Source organism: Abramis brama (genome assembly GCF_963993115.1).
Source record: "Abramis brama genome assembly, chromosome: 8".
Classification (NCBI taxonomy): domain Eukaryota; kingdom Metazoa; phylum Chordata; class Actinopteri; order Cypriniformes; family Leuciscidae; genus Abramis; species Abramis brama.
The window spans coordinates 30,139,670-30,157,176 of record NC_139970.1 but is presented as its reverse complement, the minus strand read 5'-3'; the positions used below and the strand labels follow the sequence as shown (position 1 = coordinate 30,157,176).

Here is a 17,507-nt window from a genome sequence, read left to right as displayed (position 1 = left end):
GCCACTCTGGTTCCCTGTCTCTCATTCTTCTCATGCGTGGAGTCTGTTTCCCCAATGGAGGCTCACATGTTTCTGAGATTTGTCTCTAGTACACAGAATGAAATAATCAGTGATGGAGGGCTTTTTTATGTTTCAAAATTTCATTTTATTATTTTGATATGTTTTGTATTTATGTTACAATATTACACAATGTTGTTTCAAATATCAGCGAGCTGTGACCAACAATACCAACAGCACGATTGCAAGTGTCATATTGCTTTTATTCAACAGTAAAATCATTTTGTACATTTTTGCCAGCAAAAATATTTCCCAAAAAAGTCAAAGCAGAATCGACCATTTCTGTAGTTCAGTGGTCAGGGCTTCGATCAGGGAGTCGGACATTTTAAGGGTTGTTTCAGTTGCAAAACGCTTTCAGTTCACTGAAATATTAGCTATTTAAAAAGTCTCACAATGCACCATGAAAACCAGGGATGCTCACTATGTTCCTATGTTCTCAAGCATGAAACATAAATTGTATTAGTAAATAATAAAAAATAAAATATATAAACACTTTTTTGTTGTTGTAGAAAGAGACTGTTGAGTGAATGATTCAACGACAGTCGCTTTTTTAGTTCCTGAATGAATTTTGATTTTGAGAAAATTTTGGTGCTTAGTTTGGTCATCATTTAATGTTCAATATAAGCAAAACCATTTGAGAACCACTGCATTATTTTTAGTGGACAGCTATATTATTGTCATATGTTTCACATTCAGGTCAGTCAAGCACTCTGCAGACCTGATGATATCAACAGGTCAGAAGAGGTGAGGGTGTGTTTGGTCTGTCTAGAGGAACAACAGTGAAGGCCAGGTCTTTCACCTCTGTCCAAAATCAACATTTGTTCCTCTCGCAAACACAATTGCAGCTGGGCAGCGCCGGCCGTCGCACCCATCGAGGTGTTCTTTATGACCACAACCGGTCGACCGGCACAATGACCTCAGCACAGTTACCTGCTCCATACACCCATAAACACGGCACACGTAATTGTTCAAACGCACACTCTAATCAAGAGTTTAGGTTGGCATGGGCTGATGTCCGCTTGGGGTGACTGAAAAACTCAGTGTGTATAAACTGTGCTCGGTGAGAATAGTTTTTGTGTACATGGGGGAAGTGAAGATAATGCTTTTGTATATACTGTTAAATTAATTAAACAATCATTGGAAAGGTCCGAAAATATAGTTCCCACAGGAAGTGAGGCTCAGTTCAGGAAAAATTAGGAGAAATGAAGAGACACACTGGAGGTGTGAACAGGGTTGAGATTGAATGAAGGCGCATTATTTCACACCAACTTTAAAGGGATAGTTTACCCAAAATTGCTGTTATCATTTACGCTCCCTAAAGCTGTTCCAAACCTGTATGAATTTCTTCTGCTAAACACAAAAGAAGATATTTTGAAGAAATGCATTAATGGGCCCCCATTGACTTCCATAGTATGGGAAAAAATAATACGAAAGTCAATGACCCATCAACTGTTTGGTTACTGACATTCTTCAAAATATCTTCTTTTATGTTCAGCAGAAGAAAGAAATTTATACAGGTTTGAAACAAATTGAGGGTGAGTGAATGATGACAGAAAACATTTATAAAATGTTATAGGCACCCTTTTTCTGTCCAGACACATGCAGGACAAACATGACTCCTTATTTGAAGACTTAATATGTTTTTTTTACTTTCTTGGTCCTTTGATCCATCAGTGTCTTTTTTAATGATGATTCTATTTGAATCAACCCTCCTTAGCATCTTCATCCTCTTTTCAGCAATGAAGAACTGCTGAAGTCTGCATTTTTTCATCTATAGGAAATTTGTAATGTAGACAGAGTGAGAAATTGCTTTGACTTGAATTTAAATGGTTGTATCTCTGAATGACGCATGAAGCTTGTTATAGAAATGTAAATTTCAAAATTCATGAAGTAAATTTCAAGGATACTTAATTTTCCTCAAGGCAGGATGGTGAATTACTGAAATACACAAAGTGCATTGGTTTCGAATACTTCAGGTTTACAGTGCCATCAAAAAGCATTTGGCACTTAAGTCTCACTTGTCAAAAATGTATGAATGTATTAGACATCCAACAAAGTGGAAATTGCCAAGACTGCAAACATTTTTAATGAACGGATGTTAGGGTGATTTTAGTGAGCATGTAACACTAACTTCACTAAATGAATTTCTAGATATAAAAGCTGTGGGTTTTTAAAAATAAATCAGATTCATTATAGGAAATGTATTGTGAGCAGCATCTGATAGCTGTGCTATAGCTTCATGAGTGTCTGCTGCATTGGCACGATGTGGGCTCATGCCTGACTGCACATGCTCCATAGGCTCAATGCTCTAGAATGACATCATGTCTTTCTGTGTCATCCTATCACTATTCACTGGCAGTCCTGTGTGGCTTATCCTGCTAGTGTCCACTATATCAACACACAAACCCCTTTAGGGAACAATTACTAGGGTCTAAATTGCAGGGAATACCATGAAGTCATTACACAACATTAACTATTAAATTTAGATTTTTTTCTTTACTGTTATTTACTATTTTACGCATTACTATTATTAATATTTCTATTGACATCATTCTAGTTCCACCTTTTATTGTTTCCCTATATCAGATATGATGTGCAACCTACTATATCAATGGCAGGTTTATGATTAATGGTGAGGGGGCAACATGTTATAGGACTAAAGTTAAAATTTTAATGACACATTTGGCATCATAGTTTCATTAAATGATGACAAATGTAAAGTGTTTGTCCACTATGTTTGTTTTCAATATAGCCTTTAGCACACACAGTTTAAGCAGTTAGTTAATTGTGCTCTTCTCTTTATCTTGATGTTTGGTCCTTATATACACAACAACCAGTCAAATGTTATGAGAGATACTGTGCAGTATGGGGAAATGAATTGTGTATCTTGGAATAAACTCTCCGTCTATGTAGCATAAAACATTGCCCATTGACTGTCAGTCATGTTGTTTTCCCTCTGAAACTTGTAGCACAAACTGTTTCCCCTGACAACAATAATTCAACAGTTTAGATAAGTGCTAAACAATCCCAAACTTTAAATAAACCATTCCCAAGTATAGGATTTTGCCAACTGTTTCATGTGCTCTCTTGATCAGGACTGCCACAGTAAGAGAAACAGTCAAAACATATAAACCCAAAAATGCCAAAATATCTCAGACTATACACATTTCCCGACTTTTAAACATGGGTGCTTTGCGTACTGTTTAAAATCTTGGTGTGAACCAACACTGACAAGAATGTGTCTGGCCAATGATTCAGCTGCGCAGGAAGTTTTTTAACAGGGTATTGTTGAAGTTTATCCATGTGTGTATGTGTGTTTGAGCTTCCTGGCCGATATCATAAATTTACCATTGCGCTGCACTGTTGCCCCGTTATCACAAAACCATTAAACCTTATACCTCCAACACCCAGCTTTCCTGCATGTGTGCCCAAATGCTTTATTATCACCATTTCCTAAAGCTGTCTGTTTGTGAAATATCTCTGTTGTCATAAGGTCTTTTGGCTTAGAGTGCAGCAACATTTTGTTGAAGATTTGTGGGTGGATAATTTACTGTGTGTACCCCACTCATACAGTGAAATACAAACACTGTAATAGCAAAATGCTGCTCCGCCTAACACGAGCAACCATGTCATGAAGTTTGTGGCACAGTTTCCCAGTTCTCATTGCTGTACATGGATCATAAAACAGATTTCATTTTTCACTTTCTCTATTTTCTGCCAGCATTCAAAAACAGTTTTTAAAGAAATCTCTCCTTGATCACCAAGGCTGCATTTATTTGGTCAAAAATACAGTAAAAAAAAAAAAGTAAGGTTGTGAAATATTATTACAATTTAAAATAATTTATATTTCAATATTTTTTTTTTAAAGTTTTAAAATGTATTCCTGTGATTGCAAAGCTGAATCTTTCAGCAGCTCTTACTTCTGTCATCAGTGTCACATGATCCTTCAAAAATTATTCTAATAAGTATATTTCTTATTATTATCGATGTTGAAAGCAGTTCTGCTGCTTAATATCTTTGTGTACATTTTTCTGTGTAAATCAATCTTTGTGTTCTGAATTCTTTGAAATAGAGGCTAAAAAACAGCATTTATTTGACAGCTAAATCTTTAGTAACAATGCTAATGTTTTTACTGGCACTTTTACTATGCATTTTATATTATTTAAAGTAAACGGAACAGGAAGTTTGAACACAGATTTTTCTGTTTTCAGTTTTCATCATCTGATACATCCTTACAGCATTTATATCATGATGAAGTTGGCCATTGCTGTGGACCTCATGCCCCAGTTTTATTTTATTTATTTTTTAGCGTGTGCTCTTGGTTTGGGCCTGTGGATGGTGTCCTGTCCCTCTGGCCCCTCTGGCTGCGGGTCTGTTGATCCTATTGTCTTCTGCATCAACACTCGTGGTCTGGTGCATAAAGGGCATCTAGTTAGCAGCTTAAACTCTACGGCAGGCATGAAAAGCAGCCATCATAGCCCATTCGCTCACATCTGCTCAGTGGTGCGACAAGGACGAGGACTGAGTTTGGGTGACTGGGGGACAGGAGTTCAATTCGCCCCGTAGGGCACCAGGAGCAAAGGACAGAACTGGACTGCATTGAATCCACCACTGTGCAAAGGTGACCGTTTGAGCAAAGTTCACATTGGCTCTCCTTTTAATGCAATAGCTTGTATATGTATAGTTTTTGTCTTTTAAAATGGTTTGCTTACATGTCTAAGATGTGCAGATGGCTTAGATTGTTGAATGTGAGCCCATTGGTGATGTGTTTTGGCAATGGCATATCTGAGTCTTACAGTTGTTTCCTGGTCCTGTTTGTAAATGGTCAGTTCAGTCTAGTTTTGTTTAAAAAGAAGGTTTACAGATTAGTGAGAAGGTAAACTTGGAAAGTATTTTTATAAAAATAACTATATTTTGAAAACGCTGGATAAAAAACAGTAAGTATATATTATGTATTTATTATGTATGTGTCAGGGTTATTATGCATCACTGGATAATGTAAAAGACACTTGGGTTGCACTTTATTTTAAAAGTATATGCACTCACATGTACTTACCTAAGAGAGTACTGGGTAATAGAAGGTTACTAGATGGGTTAAGGTTAGGTTTATGGGTAGGTTCAGGGTTAGTACTTAGTAATTACCCAGTTATTCCAATTACTATAATAAGTACATAGTATGTACATGGGAACAAGACTGTAAAATAAAGTGCTACCGACACTTGTGTCATCTAGTTTCTCCCTAACTCCAATTTGTCTTTCTTGTACACAGCTAATATACAACCATGGGAGACTGGAGCTTCTTGGGCAATATTTTGGAGGAAGTAAACGAGCACTCCACTGTGATTGGCCGTGTTTGGCTCACGGTGCTGTTCATTTTCCGCATCTTAATTCTGGGCACGGCTGCCGAGTTTGTTTGGGGAGACGAGCAGTCTGATTACATTTGTAACACTAAGCAGCCAGGTTGTGAGAACGTGTGTTACGACGAGGCCTTTCCGATCTCTCACATCCGTCTATGGGTGTTACAGATCATTTTTGTATCCACACCTTCGCTTGTATACGTCGGCCATGCTGTCCATTACATTCACATGGAGGAGAAGCGCAAGGAGCGTGAAGAAGCTGAGGTTAGCCACCAACAGGAAATAGGTGAGGAGCGTCTTCCCCTAGCGACGGATCAGGGAAGTGTTCGCACCACCAAGGAGACCAGCACGAAGAGTAGCAAAAAGTTCAGACTCGAGGGAACCTTGCTTTTCACCTATATCTGCCATATCATCTTCAAAGCTCTGTTTGAAGTAGGCTTCGTGGTCGGACAATACTTCCTCTACGGGTTCCGCATCCTGCCACTGTACCAGTGCAGTCGTTGGCCGTGCCCCAACACGGTGGACTGCTACGTCTCCCGGCCCACCGAAAAGACTATCTTCATCATTTTCATGCTGGCAGTTGCTTGCGTTTCATTGTTCCTCAACTTTGTGGAGATCAGCCACCTTGGCTTGAAGAAGATCCGCTTTGTGTTCCATCGACCAGCTCCTGCACAGTTGGAACCTCTTGGACCACCGGAGAGAAGCTTACCGTTTCTCTTAAACACCCCTGTCCAAAAACGCAAAGGCTATAGGCACCTTGAAGAGGAGAAGATAGACGAGGTTGCACACATATATCCACTAGCTGAGGTCAGTATGGAAGAGGGACAGTTCTTCTCACCTCAACTGGAGAAGGAGCAGAAAAGGAGTCAGGAGGCGGTTATGCCAACCGCTCCACCTGTAGAGGAGACAATCATTTGCGATGAGACTCGACCCTCCTTCATTCAGGTCACAGAGACACTATCAGAACTCCCACCAGAGCAGCTACTTCGGGAAGGAGATGAGGTAGACAGCTTAAAGACTCAGACAGCTTTACCAGAAGTACTGGAGGAGCGATCAGAGGGAGAAAGTGTGGAGGAAACATATTTAATATCACTTGAGGAGAGTCTGGATTTAGATCTAAGAGAACTGGCCAGTAGAGAGACAACTGAGGAAGAGTCAGTGAATAAGAGTTTGGTAGATGCTGAGCCAACACAAGAGGAAAACTTTTCAGGAGCTGAAGAGAATAAAATCTCACAGGAATTTGGGGGAAAAGAGGATAACACCTATAAGGACAAGGGGTTAAGAGAAGAAGAGAGTTTACCTGATGTGGTAGAGGAAGGGACAGAAATTGGGGCGTCTGATGAAGAGAGAGAACTTTGTGAGATTGAGCCTTTTGTAAATGAGGACATTTTGGAGGAGGTAAAAACTTTAGATGATGAGAAGATTGCTGGAGATTTGGGGGAACAAAAGTCTGAGGCTTTAGGGGAGGTTGTAGGGTCAAATGTATCTGACATAGAGCCCATTGGGGATGAAGTGGATTTGGGAAAGGACAAAGCTCAGGGGGGCGTAGAAGATACAGAAGGGGATGGAGTTCAAAGCGATGAAGTAGACACAGGGGTGGGTGGAACTTTAGAAGATGTAGATAATATAGGAAAGGGAGGTGCTCTAGAGGATTTAGTGGATGCAGGAAGAAGTTGTGCTCTAGAAGATGTAAGGATGGGTAAGGATGAAGTTTTAGAAAATCTAAATGAGAATAGACCTATTGAGACTGCATTCAATACAGGCGAGGAAGATCTAGATAAAGCTCTAGGACTTTCAGGTGAGACTGTACAGGAGAAAACTTTGGGGAAGGATGGGGTATCATTAGAGATAGAGGATCCAGAGGAGTTGAAAGGCTCTAGGGAGTGGGATGAGAAAGAAGAAGACTCTGTGGAAACCGGGGGCCCTGAGAAGGAGGAGTGTTCTGAAAAATCAAAAGCCTTGGAGGCCATAGAGGAGGTGATGGATGTTCCACTTATAGCTCTGGAACTAGAGACAACAGAGGAAACAAGATCATTAAGTCGTCTTAGCAAAGGGAGCAGCAGAGCCAGGTCAGATGATCTAACTATATGACTGACCAAACAGAAACTTAATCAGATTCTTTGATTCCAAATTTCTCTAGTGCCACATTATCAGGTGGACCAGCATACATGCATGTTTTCTAGATCAAGAGTTTTCAAAATCGGATGCCAAATAAATGATGCTCCCCTTTATACTGAAGTATGAAGGCAGCTATGTATTTTCATGTATAAGGATTTATAATAATTGAGAAAAATATTATTTCTCAAAATTTTCCTGAGCCCCATAGCACCTCTGTGGTACCCTAGGTGTCCCAGATCCAAGTTTGAAAAACTCCTGTTCTAGATGATACATTTTCACACAAGTTAATCTTAAAAGCAATGCAAAAGAAACTGAAAAAAAAATATATGAATAGCTCATACAGTAAAAGTATAAACATTAGCCACTTTCTAAAAAGTAGCTAATTTCTCGCTGTGAAAAGTATTAAAGACATATTTTCCTAACACAATTTTAATTCTTTTTTTTTTTTAAAATGTTAAACATTTGTTTTGAAGATAGAAAATGTAGGTTAAAGAATACAAGCAAAAAACAAACAACAATAAATAAAAAAATTAGCAATTCTTGATTTTAACAATTTTTTCATAGCATTTATTACAAATCCACAGAGATAGTCACAGGGAGTAAATAATCTCACATTCTCAATTTATGCCTTAACTGTTGGTTGTGTTTAATAGTTATGTTTATCTATACATTTGCCATTTATTGTTACATGCTGATCCTGGGCCATAGAAATAATTGTGTTATTGTTTATAAATCCACCAATTTGTGCATAACATTCACATCCTTTTTTGAGTTGTTCTGAATTGCTACTACCAATGGTGTTCAAGTCAATTAAAAAGAGTTTTTTTTTTTTTTAATGATAGTTCCATAATTTAGTTCCATATTTAGATGGACTGTATCATTTAAAAAAGATTTATAACAATAATTTTATGCTGTGTGCAATACCTCTCACCAGATACAATGATCCTTTAATGGTTTATGTCACGATTTTATCTGATAATAAAGATACTACAACGAGTGATGACTAAAGAGCCCTGTGTTTGTCTGTTGTGCAGGATAAAGCTTTTCACCTAACCTGAGACATAATTTCTTTTAAAATGTAGAAAGACTCGATTATATCTGCAGAAAATGTATGAAAGTTCACTTCACCTGACAACACAGAGAAACGAACCTTCTATGACCTCTAGTGGCCAAATATATTATAACTCAAGGTTTTACTAACGTCTTAAATTTCAAATCAATTTTAATAAATGTTTTTTATTAAAAACCTTTAATAAAAGTTTTTAATAAATGTTATTTTTATTTATTTAATTAAAACCTTCTGAAAATACACAGAAAACAATGAACAACCACAGTCCCAAAAAGAGAAACTGAAAGTACCTCGTCATACACAATTAGGCCAATCTGGGAAGATTGGGAAAAAAACACATACATGAAGTAAACAAATGTGTCAAAATATTTTCATTTATTAATATATCATGTGATTTTGCATTAACAATTAACTTTTTCACTATCAAAATAATTTTCTGACCTATTTGATTTACTCTTGTCTAATTTGCCAAACTACTAGCTGTAAACTGTTAAGACTACTACTCAGTGCCTAACCTCCAGTCAAGGAAATGTCTCTCTTGTCTCATTCCATTAGCTACACAGCAGCTGTATATAACAGTTCTTCCAAGCAGCTTGTAAAGGCTTTTTGTGCAAACTAAGTTCGTTACTATTGTTTGTGATGGTTCTTGGCTCACTCATGCTCCCATTCCTTGAGAGCTGTCATTCAGTTTGATCACAAAGGTGGTACATTAATGCTAAAGTGAGAATTTCATAATCAAGTCTTTAAGAAGATGTAGTTTAAATTCCAATGGTACATATGAACCTAAAATGGAGAGACAGAGAATTAGAAAAATAAAGTAATGGGAGACATGTTTTGGAATTTTACAGGAATGTAATGTCATACAGAAAGTGATATCTCTTTGCCTTTTCTTATAAATGCACAACTTACCATATGTGCTTACAAAAAACACCAGCCACTCCACATTCTAAGGTAAATTTTACACATGTAAATACAAAATCCCCACCTGTTTCCATCAATGCTGATCTATGTTGAAGCCTCTGTTTCAAAACGGAATCCTAAAGTCATAGAAACCAAGAGTTATTTACATAGATCATCTACTGTATGCCACCATCTGCAACTCCAGATGTGTTAGGGTCAGTTCTATATTTAAACTTGAAGTGGTTTTCAAACGCCAGTCAAATCTAATAGGAAGGACCCTAAGATCTAGTCACCCAATAAAAGCAGTTGCTTTTGATTTTAAGTTATATTTGAAATTGAAGAGTGAAACAAGGCTTATAAACAATTTTACATGTGGATGATTATAATGGTGGAGTAGCATATAAACAAGAAGACAAACAAAAGAGACACATGATCTCAGCATGATACCTTTTCCTTGAGTAGTGTCTTCATGATAAAGTCCATGATAGGAAGCATGCTGATCAGCTGCCCTTTCTTCCACCGTCTGTAAAGATTCAACAGCTCTACTATAGCACATCCTTCTTGACACACTGAGGACTAAACCAAAAAAAGAGAATATTAACAAGGCAGATAAATCCACGTTCATATGCATGGGCTTCAAAACACAGTATGATCAAGTGATAAAGCTTTTTTATCATGACTAACCTTTGGAAGTGACTTCAAAATATAAATAAACCAGTGAAACTCTTTATGAGCTTCTGTCAGTTTCTGAACTTGATGATCTCTGGTGTTTAGACCTTCCAGACTCCTTCTGCATTTCTTAACATTGGAAATCTGATGAAATAGAAATATTTATACATTAACTACCATTTAACAATCTTTTTGTTGTATCTGCAATACTTGCAATTTGCATAATGCATGTCTTATTAACACATCAATGCAAATCATCAATTCAAATACATTCAAAATTATATGGAAATACAGTGTAGGTAGGTGTGAAGTGTTGGTGTTTCTTCCATGGAAGATGTATATTGGAATAGAATGTGACATTTCACGGTTTCGCTGTAACATTTTGAGTTCTTTAGAAGCTAATCTTTGCAAGAGTCATGCAAGATTCAACAGACTGTAGCATTTCCTGATAAAGTAACAGGCCCATCAGCTTTTTATTTCCTGTCCTGATCAAAATATTTTTACTCGCATTTGGCAATTTCCAGAGGCGGACAGAGTACACAGCTACATTACTTGAGTAAAAGTACAGATACCCCTTGCTAAATTTTACTCAAGTACAAGTAAAAGTACTGCAGTCAGATGTCTACTTAAGTAAAAGTACTAAAGTACTTGTTTTTAAAAGTACTTGAGTATCAAGAGTACAAGAGTACATTTTCTAAATATTACATTACTACTGCCACAGTGCTTACATTGGTAAACACAGCAAACACTTGAAGCGAAAACTATCATTAACTTGTTCAGAAAATTTAAATAGTCTGGCGAGGTGGGGCCACGGGTTGGCACATTCCCGGGATGCGATTTTTTTTTCCCCAGGATGGTAGGGGAAGACTCATGAATATTCATTAGGGAAGTCATCCCTGATTGGTCTGATGACCTACCCCTAAACCTACCCGTCACTGGGGGTCTTATGACCTCCCTAACCCCGCCCCTAAACCTACCCGTCACTGGGGTTAAGACCAATCAGGGATGACTTCCCTAATGAATATTCATGAGTCTTCCCCTACCATCCTGGGGAAAAAAATATCACTCCCGGTATGGACCTGCTGCGTCTTCATCCATTGTTTCGTCCATGGTTTCGTCTCTTATCTAAATCTGACCATGGAGTTGACTTTGGCGGAAAGCTGAAGGTGATTGCTGATAGGCTGTCCCAGTCAGTGGCGCCTGCACAATCCAATCACATTTGAGAGGGAAACAACAAAATGGTTTCCGAGATGTTTCTTTTTTCCTTTTTTTTTTTTTTTTTTTTTTTTTTTTAGAAGTAGTAACGGGTACTCACGGTTATGGATAGAAATGTAGTGGAGTAAAGAGTACAATATTTGCCTCTCAAATGTACTTGAGTAAAGTCATGAGTACTCCCCAAAAATGATACTCGAGTAAAGTACAGATCCCTCAAAATTGTACTTAAGTACTGTACTCAAGTAAATGTACTCCGTTACTGTCCGGCTCTGGCAATTTCTAAGGCTTTAAATTTGGACCCTGTGTGTAGTTACAAACAGATATTGAGTCACTTTTACCTTGCCTTGGTGGCTTCTGTATTTTGCACGCAAACACTTCAGCTCCTCAGACCATCTGACAATGAAAACTTCACACTCCTCCAAACTCAAGTCATCCACCACATTGTAAGCTTGGAATTTTCCAAAAACCTATAAAAGAAATAGTAGCAAAACTTACTCAGTGTCTAGACATAAGAATGATGATGTAGATGATCTCTCACTTGCTCATCAATTAGCTGTCTCATTTCAAAGGTGCATTTCTCAGCCGCATATGTCAGAAAGGTAGGATGTCTTATTTCACAAAAGTAGCCTAACCATTATAAAATTGACCGTTATTCCTTGTTAAGTGTAAATTGTTATGATTTCATTATGACTATAGAATGTAATGGTTACATTACTGAAATGAGGCATGCCAAGAGTTGATCTGATTGGATAAAATGTCTAAAACAAACATACCAACAGAAACAATTAGTAATGTACCTTTGCTGTGACTCTATCTAGCTGTGTTGCCAGGTCTGTTGTTGTGTGTTTAAAGGTGTCCAAGGTTATTGTTTGTTTCTGTGTGGATACAAAGTCAGACATAGACACAAATCATTAAGTGACAGGCTTGTCCATGTATGATTTGTCCTTCAAAACATAGCAATCATGATAAAGATTGTATGTTTAGGCTAATTTAACAAATTAACCTGAGTATTTTTAAAGATGAAATTTTACCTTTGATGATCCTATTCCTAATGTAAGCATTATCATCCTCTTGATTACCTGTTAGAAAATAACACATACAGTGTGACAGAAATATTCAGTAATAGCGTATAAAAATAAGTTGAACCCAGAAGTGCATTGTTGGTTTTATATACATTGTTTCGTGATGAAAACTTACCAGTGACAAGGATGGTTTTGTGAACGGTTCAGACATACAATCATTTTCTATCTCAACAATCTTCGAATGAATATTAGTTTCCCAAATGACATCATGCCCTTTAAAAGAAGTCACACATTATAGCATGTAAATAATCCAACTGCATAGCCTACAACTAAAACGAACTGAATGACAGTTCGGCTTTAACTTTAAATGAATATACGGGTCATTCCTGGTATCCGGTGACATTTTGGCTTCATAAGTGTTGGAAAAAAAAGTACATGATTTTCATGTTTTTAGCATTCTACCAAAACAGTGACATGTTTACCTATAAGGAATACATATTGGTCAAGCTCAGGGACTCAAAAAATAATAATTATGGGTAGATTGTTCAGACACTGTCCATGAAAATATTCCACCCTGTTAGGGACATATACATATTTATCACAACATGTTAATAATGTAAATGTTAAACAATAATGAACTTTTCTTGGGTAGTATATGTCCCTTATGCCATCTTAGAATTTATTTTTCTTCTTGAAACAAGCAAAACAATTTTTGATGAATAGTATATGTCTTGATTATTAAAAACAGGTACTTTTTGTGCCCATTTTTGCAAATAATATGGTAAATAAAAAAATAAAAATTGGCTCAAAAACATATATATGCTGTTCGTGCTCCTCACCTCACAAAATAAGACAAAAAAGTATACCAAACATTTAACGTTGCTGTCAAATTATTATTTAAAATGACTGGTCTAACAGGGTGGAAAGGAGCATAACAGGGTGGAACACCAGTGTTAAAAGGTTCAGTGGATGAGCTTTTTGTCATTGTCCTGCATGGTTTGCCATCAGTAATGTGTGTAATTGCACCTATATAATACTGTTTCAAAACAATAAAATAAAAAAAATCCAAATTTCCTTTGGGGGAGGGACACAAAAATTAGCTATGTTGTTCCTTATCACAATCAATCATGGTGGCTAAACAATTCTCTCTTCAGATGGCTAGAGAAATATTTACAAATTAGAGAAGACAGACATAATAAATTAAAATTTTATTTATTTATATTTGATTAAAAATAAAGATACTATAATTAATTTGAATTAACTAGATTAACAAACATATACAAAATCCCATTAGAATTTCCACCCTGTTAGTTTCACATTCCACCCTGTTAGGTTTATAGATCTAACAGGGTGGAATCTAACAGGGTGGAAAATTCTGAGCTAAGTTAGTCATAGCTCTTTGAGTGATCAACATTTAGCTAGCTAACCTTCTACAGATGAACAGAACTTTTATAACTATGTCAGATTTGTTTTTACATTTTTTTGATAGGACAAACATTCTCACTAACATAGCCTAACAGGGTGGAACTTTAAGGGTGGGACAAGCAGGATAACATTTCAAAAACAAACAAAAAAAGTTAGGAGTGAGAGTTGAAGCTTATCTCAGTTTGTACAGTTAAATTCAAGCGGGAAAAAGAAATGATGTCACTTCTTGAAAATGGTTTTAATGAAATTGCAGTCGGATTTGGAAGGCAGAAAAGTGCATTCTAACAGGGTGGAAGATGACTTCAGGGACGCAATAATTGAAGAAATTTTTAAGAAAAAGACCTATATTTTCACATGATTTATATGTATGATTAGAGGCAGTTTAGCCTAGTTGATAACATAATTTAAAAATATTTTGAGTTTTTTGTCATTTCATGGTTTATATTTCTTGCAGAAGTTGATTACTGTGCACTGAGGGACATGATAAAATTGAATGCATAGCTACATCAATTAAAATTGTGTAAAATACAAAATAGTATTTTTAATGTCTCTGTTTAAATGGTAAAGAATATTTAAATCTACAATTTAAGCCATTTATTATAAATATGTGACTCATTTTAGAGAAAATATGAGTAAATAAATCATTGGGACAGGAAAGTCACCGCATACCAGGAATGACCCATACATATCATTAACATTAACATTAACGTACAAATACATTATATATTTTTTATCCGTAGCCTACGTTTTAATTATCTGTATGCTTCATTGATTTACCGTTTCTAGGCGATTCCTCCAGGTTTTGAATGATATTTGATAAAGTCCTCATAGTTGTTCGGGTAGGCTACTCCTAGGAAAACACTTCGGAACATAAGCTACTGACTGACTCTGTTAGAACAGCGAGCTTTAAAAAATTCCCTTTTCTCTCATAGGCTACTGAATCATATTTACACAATAGAGCATCACAGTCCCGCCCACAGCCCGAGAGCGCTTGTAGGAAGTAAATTTCCCATTCATTTCTCCCATTGGAAAATCCGTATCTAAAGAGTTTTAGAGCATGTCTGAGGATAACCAGCTACGGCTGAACTCATAGGCATACAACATATCATTTCGAGTGAAAAAACGACGAGAAAATCCAAAAAAAGTCAAAGGTACAAGACTGTGTAGGCTACATATTTTCATTTCCGAGCGAAGGAACTACTCATCCCATAAACCACCGCGCCTCACTGAAGTCGACTGAAGCCACAACCGCGAAAGAGCCTTTAGAGTGACTTTCAAATCTGACGACAGCCACGCGAACTTTTTCTTGTGCAGTTTATAGCAGTTCTTTCAGTAGTAATCGTGTTCAGTGTGTAGTTTGTGTGTTTATTTCAAAGCCCTTTATGACACAGGACACTCTGCTACACACTGATGATGGCTTAGGCCGAAACGCGTCTGTGTGGACATGGTTACAATAAATGTATGAAATTATACCTTGAGAGTGCGGTTTTTCATCTTTATTTTTGATAACTTTTTTATTACTCGCACCCATAAATGATTTGGGAGTTGAGCGCGCCTTTTCTCAATATTACAGGACACTCTGCTGACAGGACAGGTTGAAGATGTTTCTGTTCAAAGGTTCCAAAACATGTAGCATGCATTCTAGCCTACTTTACAATTATTTGTAATGTCTAGCATGTTGTGTTGTGTGTGGACGTGTTTATGAAACTGCTGGTAGCCGGGTCACGCTCTTAGACCAACAGCCTGCGAGGTTTAATAGTTTTGGTGCAGATCTGGCGGTCCGCGGCGTTCTGCTCATCAGTTTCAGCGACCCACGGGCAGGTTGCTGACAAATGCTTCAACAATTTCCCACTTGTGGTCCATATGCTCATTTTATTCATGAAGTTATAGTTCATCCTTAATTTGAATGTATTTTCTTAATAACAACAAGTGAAAATTAAAAAGTGATGGTCAGCAAACCAGAAAGTGGTTTATTGCATATACAATCGATTTAAATCGGGTCATGTAGTTGAGTGTAGTGTAGCCTTCATAGGTATGAGTCATATCAAGCATTTTATGATGCCACTGTCAAAACAATATTTAGCTTAGGCATACCTCTTCATGCATTTACTGAACATTTGTGTAATAATTTAACAAATTAACCTGAGTAGCCTATTTTTAGAGATGAAATTTTACCTTTGATGATCCTATTCCTAATGTAAGCATTATCATCCTCTTGATTACCTGTTAGAAAATTACACATAGCCTACAGTGTGACAGAAATATTCAGTAATAGCGAATATAAATATTGAACCCAGAAGTGCATTGTTGGTTTTATATACATTGTTTCGTGATGAAAACTTACCAGTGAAAAGTGTGGTTTTGTGAACGGTTCAGACATACAATCATATTCTATCTCAACCATCTTCGAATGAATATTAATTTCCCAAATGGCATCATGTCCTTTAAAATACGTCACACATTATAGCATAAATAATCCAACTGCATAGCCTAAACTAACTAGGCTATCCACCTGTTTCCGGGGGGCGCTACTGTAAAATATTACATTTTCAACCTAAATTGAATTCAATTTTATTATCCAACAATATTAAAATAAATATTTTAAGTCAAGGCTACTGTGAAGCAACATATACAGAACATGAATGACACACAGTAAACATTTCAGTTTAGTACATTTATTAATTAATTAAAAATATACAATAATACACAATACAATAATACATTTTGTGCCCTTAATTGTCCTGACTTTACTGACCTTCCACAAAAGTGCTGCTGCATGACTACAAGAGCGTCCTGGCCCTGCAATACATGAACAACCCGCTGTCTGTACTTCACCTGTCACTGAAACTAGCACCCAAGCCTTATGATGTGTTACGTGCAGGCTCTGGCTCGGCTCAATGTCAGCTTTTAGATATGCAAGGTCGTTTCCGACGTCCTTAAACAACACTCGACCTACTTTATCACTGTGTAGATATTGATATGCCTCTGAGCTTTTCAGATTGCTCATCGCTTTACCATCACAGGCTACTGAATCTACAAAATAGCTAAAAATGTTACCATACGTGATACGAGGCCACTTCTTCACGTCATCCTCCCAACCGTCTACCGCGGATGGTAAAGGTACTGTTATATCACCCCTTTTAATTTCGTTGAGGTTGTGTTCCCACATCATTAAGTTTGGATCGCTAAATCTTGAATGACGGTCAACTAATGAATGAATGAGTGTCAACTCCCGCTTGTTTACTTCGAACCGGAAGTCGCGCCCACTTTTGACGCAATGCCTCATGGGACGTAGGAAACTTGTGGATAGCCAACTGCATAACTAAAACGAACTGAATGACAGTTCGGCTTTAACTTTAAATGAATACATATCTCCATCACTCAGGATCATTACATTACAAATATATTATATATATTTTTATCTGTACGTTTTAATTATCTGTATGCTTTATTGATTTAGGCCTATACCGTTTCTAGGCGATTCCTCCAGGTTTCGAATGAACTTTGATAAAGTCCTCATATTGTTCGGGTACTCCTAGGCAAACACTTCGGAACATAGGCTAGGCTGACTGAATCGAAGGTTCGAAAAAATCCATTTTCTCTCAATAAATACACATTATCTTCCCTCTTTGCTGTCAAGTGATTTGCATGAAATCACGTGACATTTTTGTTTTC

General features: G+C 37.0%; 2 protein-coding genes across 6 annotated transcripts; one reads left to right on the top strand and one right to left on the bottom strand.

The window, feature by feature from the left end:
- Nucleotides 1–5,339: 5,339 nt before the first annotated feature.
- On the top strand, nt 5,340–8,528 carry gja8a (gap junction protein alpha 8 paralog a; the record flags this gene model as incomplete). Its single annotated transcript, XM_084122298.1, has 1 exon — nt 5,340–8,528. The coding sequence occupies one exon, from the start codon at nt 5,340–5,342 to the stop codon at nt 7,503–7,505; it is 2,166 nt and encodes a 721-aa protein (XP_083978424.1). The 3' UTR covers nt 7,506–8,528.
- Nucleotides 7,732–17,478, bottom strand: LOC311088334 (uncharacterized protein). 5 transcript variants are annotated; one of them, XM_084122300.1, is made up of 11 exons: nt 17,301–17,390; nt 16,177–16,274; nt 14,610–16,055; nt 12,583–12,680; nt 12,417–12,464; nt 12,183–12,260; nt 11,724–11,852; nt 10,186–10,314; nt 9,949–10,077; nt 9,587–9,638; nt 7,740–9,384 (listed from the first exon to the last, which is right to left on the bottom strand). In XM_084122300.1, exons 3-11 carry the CDS (start codon nt 14,659–14,661, stop codon nt 9,317–9,319), a joined length of 783 nt encoding a protein of 260 aa, XP_083978426.1. In that variant the 5' UTR covers nt 14,662–16,055; nt 16,177–16,274; nt 17,301–17,390; the 3' UTR covers nt 7,740–9,316. The 5 variants fall into 5 exon arrangements, with proteins under 5 accessions (XP_083978429.1, XP_083978428.1, XP_083978427.1 ...); XM_084122303.1 differs by having other exon boundaries at nt 7,732–9,384; nt 9,587–9,640; nt 9,957–10,077; nt 14,610–16,274; XM_084122301.1 differs by lacking the exon at nt 16,177–16,274 and having other exon boundaries at nt 7,738–9,384; nt 14,610–14,682; nt 17,301–17,382.
- Between the last annotated feature and the right edge of the window lie 29 nt (nt 17,479–17,507).